The sequence below is a fragment of the Atractosteus spatula genome, chromosome 4 (assembly GCF_055471065.1).
Source record: "Atractosteus spatula isolate fAtrSpa1 chromosome 4, fAtrSpa1.hap1, whole genome shotgun sequence".
In the NCBI taxonomy this organism is placed as follows: domain Eukaryota; kingdom Metazoa; phylum Chordata; class Actinopteri; order Semionotiformes; family Lepisosteidae; genus Atractosteus; species Atractosteus spatula.
This window is the reverse complement of record NC_142709.1, coordinates 49,073,894-49,084,693: the sequence shown is the minus strand read 5'-3', so window position 1 is coordinate 49,084,693 and position 10,800 is coordinate 49,073,894. Positions and strand designations below refer to the sequence as shown.

Here is a 10,800-nt window from a genome sequence, read left to right as displayed (position 1 = left end):
TTGTGGATTTCAGGATTCAAGGTCATCAACCCTCATCCCGGCATGTCTTTCTCGAAATACAAGGGAAGGTGATATCGGCCCCAGTGTTCTTTTTTTTTTTTGCAGGTGGTGATCACAAGAGGAGCAGATGGTGAATCTCTAAATGACAGGGTGGGTGATTCTTTTTTGAGACAAAGAAATCTTTGATCTTCTCACCTCTCAGGACTTGCTTGGGTAGTAGTAACACTTGGCAGAGAGGTGGCAGCGCCAGTTAAGTTTACTTCACAGCCACTAGAAGTCACTGAATGGCCATATGGTGATAACAACACCAGTTGCAAAACATATTAGAACCTCACCTCAGACTTCCTTATACCATGAAGATGACATGCTACAGGATATGTAAACAGAATAAAATTAGCTATCAGCAGAGCAAGCCATTGCCACTTTACTGAAGCTACTACACTATTCAGAAAAGGTGTAAGGTCAACTGATTTCTTGCTCTTTATATACAATCAACATGATATGATTTGGCATACTGTATATTGTAAGTTGATCTACTTTAAAAATTCACCTGAGCATACACACCGTTGCTGACATTGAACAGAGGTATCTGAAGAGAATGTGGTCAAAATGCTCCACTAATATTAAAGATAAATGTATCCTTGAGTGGAAACCAACAGGAAGTGAGATAAGGGTAAGTGCCACTAAAATATGATGGTACAGAGGAATATAATTCCAAAATACTGGCTATTGGTGGCTTCCCTTTAAGAGTCTGCAGAAGGTTTCTGAGCTGCTTACAGATTCACTCTGCAGCCACATTAAAGATCCACCACTTGACAGAGATGTGTGATTGTAACCTTTACCTTTTCAGCGATACAGCAGGCTGCAAATGCCAGGGGTAGACAAACCTTTAAAAATATAAGAGCTTATACCTTCACTTTTCTGTCTTCTTGTAGTATTTGTTTTAGTGTATACAAATCCTTTATTCATCTTAGGAAAACCAGCACTTTTAAAAAATCCTACTGTGGTAAGACATTTTCCCATTAGATTTAACCTATGCAGGGTATATCTAAATTCAATGAATAACAAAAGAATAACTAACTGAAGCTGACAGTATCAAGATAATGCAGCTATAGTTCAGATATGTCACCTCTCTGTCTGCTTTGTATACTTACATGTGGAGAGCACTATGCTGGCACTCTGGAAGGGGGATGGCATTGTTGAATTACAATAAACCAGCGTACCCTTCATGAGCACAGAGCAGATGTTTTTTTAAACTGAAGCACCACTGATTTCATTTTGTCTGCCCTATGGAGAATTGATACAATGTCCACTTGTTCCCACGAAAGGCCAGAAAAACAGTTATAAGCTCAGCGCCATTTGACTGATTGATGCATGAAAAAAATAAATTTGTACTGGAGGCAGACACACAGGCCTTGTACTGTAAACTATCTGTAAAACAACAGCAGGTACAAATCCCCATTTGTGAAAGGTGTAGGTTTCAGGTCTTCTGAACAGCTTCAACAGACACCAGCTAAAATATTTCAGAATGACCTCCAATAACCTAGTTAATTAATTTACCAACATCATTATGCTCCTAAATTTGTGACCATAGAAGCCTTCTGTCCAGTTTGTCAAGACAAACCACACTGCAAAAGCCAAGAGCAACTTAACTTTAGCTGCTCTCAACTGGAAAACCAAGCTCATGAGCACATCCATGATCAATGATGTAATATACAGTACAGTACATATAATATCTAATGAATAAGAATTATGGTGGTGTATAGTTCTGTAACAATCTGCCTATCCCACATGAAGTTAACTGCATTGGAAAAGCAGCCATTAGGCCAGAATAAAGAGGATATACTGTACATGTAGATGTTGTAGGTATAACAACTAGACATTATGAATAAAAGGCACAGTAGTGTTCAGAAATATTGGTGTCCGGCCAATATATCAGAGATAAACTGTGCTGACTTACCAATATATATTTTTGGTATATGCCTATATTTTTGGCATTGTTTAAAGTGAATGGTTTTTAGTTAATGTTTAAGCCAGGCACTATTTGCTGGTTCATTTAAAATGTCCAAGCTAACACCTACTGTAGTCCATTCTGGAAGGAAAGTGCATATTGTAGCAAAACGTGAATGGGATTTCTCTCTTACCTAGACAGGACCCATCCAGCTCCTCGTAGCCCACGCTGCAGACGCAGCGGCCCAGCGGAACAAGCCAGTCCCCGTCTGCACCACAATACAGCTTGGGTGTGTCTCTCTCCTCCGCGTTTCTCACACAGGCCCCCCGCACCTCCACCAGCGAGGAGGAATCCACGCGCGGGATGGTGTCCGGGAACATGGCCAGGTTTCGGAAGGTGAAGGGGCACTTCTTGTAGTAGACGCGCACAGACACCAGGGCAATGCAGGCGCCAATGTCCTGGAAGGCCAAGTAGAAGCCCTTCTTGGTGATGGGCCCCACCTCCCGCACCTCTGTGTTCAGCTTGAGGATGCGGTCGCCCAGGTCCATCTGCGTGAAGCTCTCGTCCGCCGCGATGGTGTCGATCTTGGTGTACTGGCTGGCTTTAAACTTGACGCCGTGGGACTCGTCTGTCTCCATGTAGTAGAGGTTGAAAGTCTCCTTGCAGGTGCCCAGGACCCATGGGATGCTGTTACAGTCCCGCAGGGTGAACCGCAACTCCACAAAGATCTTCTGCGCTGCCTCGCGGGAGATCCAGTTGGACCTCAGCCAGTTGTTCTGGTTGGGCTCCATGACGTGGCAGACCTGGAAGGTGTGGATCGGTCTGTTGTGCTCGTCCATTTCTGTGATGGCATCCCACTGCAAAGAACAGGAGAGACTGTTATTTCTCTAGGCGGAGACCATTTTGTGCTATTCAGAGTTTACAAAAAAATTACCAGCTTGCACGGTCTTGAAATGGCAACTAAAACAGCCTGAAAACAACTCGCATTAATAAAAACTAATGTCAAAAGGTCTTAATATATTCAAGGAAGTACTAATATGTCTACGTAAGAGGACATATACTTTCAGTTTGAGATCGTGTGATAGATTTTTGCCCTTTGGCATCCTTGATGAGATGAGATGGAGAAATCACCAAACAGGCTAGAAGAACTGAATGGCCTTTTCTTGTTTGTAACTGCTTTATATTCTTATGTTCCCTGTGTAACATCATGAGCACACTGACATCTCATATTCATAGATTCTTGATGCACTGAAAAATATACATTATGTTACTGTTATGCCTATTGAAAGGGGTTATTGGGTTCATTAAGAATTTAAGAGACAGTGGTCAACATCTAACTTGTATCAACATTTGCAGGTCTTGGGAGCTTCAGAGCAAAAAAGGAACTGATGTGTTTACTGAATTGTTTTGGTCTGAGACACATTGATCAAAGAAATCATCTGGTTTATCTTGGTTAATTAAGTTCTTGGAAAATCATTAAGAGTCACCAGCAATCACGAACACGGGATAAAAAGAGGGACACACAGAGAGAGGAAGATAGGCAAGAGGATGAACAGCAAAACACAAGGAGAGAAGAGACAGCGGAGGTGGGAGGTCCTTGCTCTGATCAGCCTTTCAGACCAGATTCAAGTTAAGTATTTGAACCTTGTTAAGAGAGCTTGCCATTCTGTTGTTTTAGGGACATCTAATTTCCTGTCGAGAGAATCTACAAGTAAAAAACGATCTCTCCTGGTTTGTGAATGCATTTTAGAAAAAGGGGATACAGTAAGCTTCCTATTCACTTCGTATCATCCACATTTATTAGAAGAGAGATTTAATTGTTCATTAGATTCTGTTTGCTTTAGAAGGCATGTTTATTTCTCTTTTAGGCCTCCTAGGCATTATACTGTGTAGGATTTGAATGCTTTTTTTTGTTTTTTTTTGGTTGGTGTTAGTGTCTGGGGTAAAGGGGTGTAACATTTAGAATAATTTTTGGAAGCAGTTGGGTTCTGGTGAGGGACTAGGAAGCGTGATAACAAGGGTCAGTGCAAAAGTGATGATTTTAAGTTGAATAGGTGACTGGTACATAATAGGACACAATAACACACAGGGTAAGGGAACTAGAGTGGTGCCAAGAAAAGAAAATAACAAACAAAATGGAGCTGGCTAGGAAAGTGAGGGAAAGCTAACCTGACTACAAAAGAGAACCCGAAACACACAGTCTTCGGCGACTTCAACACTCTAGCTAACCTCCACTGACTACCCAAAACCATATAAGACAAACGGCACTCACCCGTACTAAACTAGTGTGACTAATACAAGAATCAACTACGTGTGTGCAAAATGTACCCAACAACCTGAACTAACTCTATACACAAAACTTCACACAAATACACAAGTGAACTACGAGTACAAACGAGAGTAGACAAGTAACAGGGTACAAAAGAACACAGAGGTTGATACAATAACAAGTTTGGGCAAGGAAATGGCAAAATAAGGATAAACACAAACAGGACGTAGGCTTCCAAGGTGCCTCATTTGTAAATAAAGTAACTTGTACTGTATGTTATATTTTGTAATGTCTGTTTTCAATGTGTTATTGTCATTATTAATAAATATTTGTTGAACCCAGTGTGCCTGATTAATTACTCTTTTCACCAATGCTGAGAACAAAAAACGCAGGTGCCTCTAATTACACCAACTGCTCAGGTATATTCTTGGCACATCTTGAGAATATGAGGGTTTTTGGTTATTTATTTTCATTACTGATTAACCCGCTTGATGCATTTTCTGTAATTCTCTGTTTTCCTTACCCCTGTTCATAACAATATATCGTAATACAACCACTCAATTTGGAATTAGTGCATTGCCAGTTCTAAGAGTTGACTCACAGCAAGAAATGAGGGGCTGTAGTCATGCTACTCAAACTTCTGGAGTCATTTACCATGCTGCAAGCTTCATAGTGCCAAACTGGTAAGGTGTGGCCTGCCTATCACTGCTGTTCTGCAAGCCTGTAAGATCTTGACACTCACTGGAGTGGCTGTTTCATGTAAAAAGTGTAAAATCATGTGGCTTCTTTAATACATCTGAAACTCTATTTATTTGATATTTACTATTTAGATTTAAAAAATCTTTGACAAATAACATTTCAATCAATGATTGCTGCTCAGCCTTTGCCCTGGGTCTCTGGGGTTTAAGCTCAAGAGTCTCGGTAGAGACTTTCACAATTCAGCCAAAGTACAAAATAAATTGAAACCAGATTCAGCAGGAAATAAAGGATATTATATAATTTCAGCTGTCCTAGAAATATCATTTCTGATGCTATATTGTACAATATAAAAACTCCATGTTGTCTCAGTGATAAGTTACATAACTGCACTTTTCAAAACCATGATTGTTTTCAGATTGGATTTCAGATTTGACATTTTTTTTCATTAAACTACCATAGAATTTAGGTTAGCCGTATATCCAATACAGTGAATGTGTGTGGATTTCAAGACATCAAAGTTTAGAAGTTTAATGAATTTCATCATTTATTAGCTGGAGGTAGAAAACAACCTTTTTTTTTTCAAAGTGAAAAAAACGGTCTTTCTTGCATTCCATAACTGCCAATGTGACAGAGCAGACACCAGTGGTATTACTGCTTAACAGTAAACATCTTTGATTGTTCTGCTCTTTTTATTCATCTGGGGTTTAGGGAAGCACAACAAATTCTGATATTTCTAATGGAGGAGAACTCCTATTCGAGAACTTGCACTGTTAGTGTCACTTTAATTTCTGTCCCCACTGTAGTAGTTTGCTACAGTTTCATTTGATTAAATGTTATGGATTGTTCTAACCACTTGCTCGTGTGAGTATAAGTTGCTTTTTAAGATCCAGAAGCGAATGTAAAATTATGACCCAAATACAACATTTAATTTAATTAGCCTGTGATGAATAGCTCGCTGGATCTAAAACTAGACGACCTACAACACACAGATGTCAGGAGTGGTCTTCAGGACCACTGCTTTAGAAGACGTGTTAATGGACAGGGTTGTGATACTGTGTTTGTGATTTTGTGATAGGACTTTGTTTCGATTTTCACATGTCCTAAAACTCTCCATATTGTACCTTCCATTTTTATAATCCATTGCCTGCAGCATCATCACCAATTACTGTTTCCCTAGCTTGCTCTGTCAAGCAACACAGTCCTTCTGAATACTTCCTCAACTAATGTGGACATCTTCTACCACAGGCTTTCTCGTCTAAAAACTCTACAAAGCCTGGACAGCATCAACGTGCCATAGGCATTGAATCGGACATTGATTTCATCCATCAGACTGCTGTTCATTGCCACAGATAGGAATCATGTACAGTAATGCCTTCTGAAAGCAATCCTCTGTATGTTTCAGATCATCTTTAGTAAAGACAAGTCACTGTTGATCAATGTTTGCTGTGTCATTAATTCTTCAGTGCTGCTTAATTTAATTATGGGTGAATACAGTCACGCATGCTAACAGTGAAAGCACAGCTTCTACAATCTGTGAAGCAAATTGGTACAATATTAAAGGTGGATTTACAGTTTTGGATGCCCAAACGCCAAGTAAAATTCTGGAAAACGAAAATCAATGACAACATCATGTTTAAAACAGCATGTATTGCTGTACTTGCACCACACTGTTAACTCCCATCTCAGTGCAATGAAAAGTAATTGGGGGTGCTTGCCCAGGTCACAGACAGAGCTTTCCCCTCTATTAATCCTGTGCAGGTGCACAGTGAACCTTACTGCAACTACGGCAGAAAATGAAATGTTAAATCACCCTTCAACTGAAATTGCTTCACAATGTCAGAAAGTAACAATGATGTGCTGAGAGGCATTAAAGACACAACAACTGCTACTGGTTTAAATACTCATTTGTTAAGTCTTTAATGCCTCTCAGCATATTAAACTGCAAATGGTTCAGAGACATTTACTTCACTATAGTAGTGTAAATGTTTATTTGCTTTGTATAAAGTCCTGATTAAATAAAGTGTTACATACAATGTGTGCATACATAAAGGTTTAATTAGACAATAAAGCTTATTACATACTGTACAACAAACCTACAGTACATAATTTCATAAGAAAAACAAACCACATTATATTTTTTTGCATCTATTATTATTACAACTACTGTAGTATTCCCGTGCATGACTTACTGTATACTGTAGGTTTAGCTGATTTTACACAATGAACATAATGAAGCAGCTACACATTAGGATTTTAGTACCTGCTGAAGATCAATGGACAGACAGAATATGGGCTGGAGTTTTCATTTTTATGTTGTTTAGCTGTTATTAACTGTAAAAAAATGTGGTGAGATTCAAACTGGTATACAAGCACATCCACTATATGTTAGAACATCAGAAGATCCAATGGCCTGTTCCTCTGTATAAAAAGAACAGCAATGAAACTGAAATCATACAGTAGCGTACTGTATGTATTGGGATCAAACACATGAGGTAAAGTTATTGACCAGACAACATGTTCAGGTCTCTGTAGCCTTCACTACTGAAATGAAAAGAAGCACTTAAAATCTGTTCAGACTTCTGTCAGTGCCTACTGTACATGTTTGCTTTCTGTCTTTAAAACCTCCAACCTCTCTGCTTTTAATGTTAACCCCTACTGTATGCATGACGTAAAAACACTTTCTGCTACAGCACCTTTATAACATTAGATAACAAGCAAAACTGGTTTGACCTTAAAATTGACTGTTTTTCCCACAGATGTTTGCCATTCCAAATAGTATTCTTGGTGAGCATTCACTGTGGTTATTATCCAGCCATTTTTCTAACCACTTTGTACTCAGGGCTGTGGGAGAGCTGGAGTCTGTCCCGGTAAACAACTGGTGTGGGCAGGATACATGCCAGTCCATTGCCAAGCAGAAATACAGACACAGAAAGGCACACTGTTACACCAGGGCCAATTATCCCAGAAGGCAATTAACCTAAGTTAAATAAGCATGTTTTTTTTTGGACTGTGGGAGGAATCAGAATCAGAAACTTTTATTCACCAAGTACAAAATATCCAAGGAACTTCTCTTAGTGCAGGAGTCAACATCAATTCCAATAAAATAAAATAAAAAACCTACAGACAAAAACAAATCTCAGTGATGTATGTACCATTTAAAAGTATATACAGTTGAATAATAAAATGTACAATGAGTACTGCGCATATGTACAAAAAATATCAGTGGCATGTGCCGTTAAATAAAAATGTACAACTAAATGTACGGAACCGTAGTACCCAGAAGAAACCCGTGTGAACTCGGACACAGCAGAACCCAGGGCCCCTGCAATGCTATCCACTGCACCATTGTGCTGTCCTGCAGTTATAAAAAATGAGATAAAGCCTGTGCTGTTACTGAACCTTAAGGTGGATGAAATGACCCAATTGTTTTCCCTTTTTCTGCTTCTGCTTGTGCTATAATTAAATACTTTGAAGACAACAGTAGCTCTTCATTAAGAGAAAGAAAAGTAGTGCACTCTAAAGTCGACTTCGACATTATCGATAATTATTTCCTCAACCAGCAAATCCGTATTTTCTCAAGATATTACTGTCCGTAGCACTACATGATAATGACATAATGAAATGTTTTTAGTAAAACTGTTGAAAACCATTTGGGACACTTTAATTTTAAGTGCATTATTTCCTTATTTTTTCATCTCGAGGAAAGCAGTCTTTAGAAATACTGGACAGGTTTGAAATTATTAATTTCTTTTTTTATTTTTTATCTGACAGTTTGTGGACTGTAGCAGGAACAATTGTGTTAATTAATAATATATATATTTAATAAAATAATATGATAAACTGTTATTTAAACTTCATGAATAAAGTAATTGAAATAAATAAAAGGGTTAAGATCCAGTACTTCCACAATGTTTTGATGAAATGATAATTTTAACTTTTTTACTGACATGACTAGGTTTATAATAATATAAGAAACTTTTCTTGTTTCTTACATTATTCATACAAATTATAAGAAATTTGACAGGAAGTCAGTCAGATTTTACAGTGAAAGTCAATTTCAGCTACTATCTATTTTTTTTAATTTTTCTTTGATGAAAAAAATCAGCATAGGATAGGTGTTATTATGAAAAAAGGTTAATGCAATAACAGCTCATTGAATTTTGGGTTTTATTGATATTATGGGAGGCATGCCATTTTTAATACTTCAATACAGTCACATGTATTTTCTAACGTAGCCCTGCAACATTACTAAACTGTCAATTACATTACGACTGCAATTTAAAAACCTACAGCAAAAAAATGGTTTAAAGATTTTTTTACATCACAAGTACAAAATCAAGAATAGCACCCCAGTGGCAGACAGAAATACTGTCCTTATGGGTGTTAAATTCCAATTGTTAAGGCAATAAAATATTAGAATTACAATTTGCTGGTATGAATGAGTGCTGGATTAAATTACAAGGTGTCTTTTAGAATTATATACAATTTGAATATTACATTGTACGGTGCAGGGTGCCAATCATTATACTGTACCTGCAATTGTATGTAGAGGGAGTGTTAAACAACAGCAGAATTGAAATCTATCCATACTTCCCTTTAAAGACAAGTTTCACTTTAGTGCTTCTTAAAAGTATTGCAGAAACTCTCTACCCTGTGGGGCTCATATTGCTTTAGGTCATGTTAAAGCAATGCTTTTCTCTGGAGCTTTCAGTTTGTACAAGTACTGTTGGATCTAACAGATATTGACAAAGCTTGAGCTGAGGGTTCTGGGCCATGGCTCAAGGGGTTCAGGCACATAGCCAAAGGAAGACTGGGAGCTGTGTGAAGCAGAGGTTTCCGTAGTGTATAACCCCAACCGAAGTGTGACTGGCTGAAAGGAACAACTCTGCCACGAGCAGCAATCCAGCCAAAGACAGCAAAGCTAAGCAGGTAAGCTCCAATCTTTTCAGAGTTATTCCACAGAAACACAAAAAGTAGAAGACAAAGACCCAAGAATGCATACAAATGTACCATAAGTCAGATGAAAATGAAAAGAAGCTATTTGACGAACTGTATCTTATTCTATTGATGTAGGTGCCCTGGTGGCACAGTGGTTAGCATAGCTGTCTTGCAGCACTGGGGACCTGGGTTCAATTCCAGACAGGGAATGCTACTGTATCTGTGGAGCTGAGTATGCTTACCTTGTATATGTGTGAGTTTCCTCTGGGTGCTCCAGTTTCCTCTTACATTCCAGAAATTCCAAAAACATACTGGTACCTGTAGGTTTATTGGTTTCTGGGATAACGGGCCTTGGTGTGAGAGTATGCATTTTTGTGTCTGTTTGTCTCCCCTGCGATGGACTGGCATCCCAACTAGGAGTACCCTGCTTTGTGCCTGTTGTTTGCCAGGATAGATTCCAGCTCCCCTACAAACCCTGAATTGGATGAAGGTTAGAAAATGTATGGATGGATTGGATGCTCATATGACAAGTTGATAACTAAGCACATCTGAAAGTTTGTCATGAGTTTGGGCCCTCCTATTTTCCATCCAATTTTGAATCCCCTTTCAGTTTTCATTGGTGACCCCTTGCACTTGTTTCACTACTGAGTATTGAAGTAAGAGACAAGATGTTAAAAGGGTTAATAACTTAAGTCAGTTCTGCCTGAAAATTAGACTTCTAAGCAACAGGGGTTTATGGCAGGAAAGGGGGTTAACTGATAAGGATTCCAGATGCGAGCAAGGAACCCCCTGGGGGCATAATCTTAAACTGACCATTTGGCCAAATACCATGACCCCCCCCCCCCCTTACCATAACATCGAATGACGTCTGAAGCAGCAAGCAAGGACTATATAACCTAAAAGTTTGTACCAGCACATTGAACAATACTTCGGTTTTGTTGTT

General features: G+C 38.7%; 1 protein-coding gene across 1 annotated transcript; it reads right to left on the bottom strand.

The window, feature by feature from the left end:
- Positions 1-2,070: 2,070 nt before the first annotated feature.
- On the bottom strand, positions 2,071-10,227 carry LOC148836470 (ephrin type-A receptor 6-like). The gene is made up of 3 exons (XM_088914186.1): positions 10,176-10,227; positions 8,183-8,274; positions 2,071-2,808 (listed from the first exon to the last, which is right to left on the bottom strand). The coding sequence occupies exons 1-3, from the start codon at positions 10,225-10,227 to the stop codon at positions 2,071-2,073; spliced, it is 882 nt and encodes a 293-aa protein (XP_088770312.1).
- Positions 10,228-10,800: the final 573 nt, after the last annotated feature.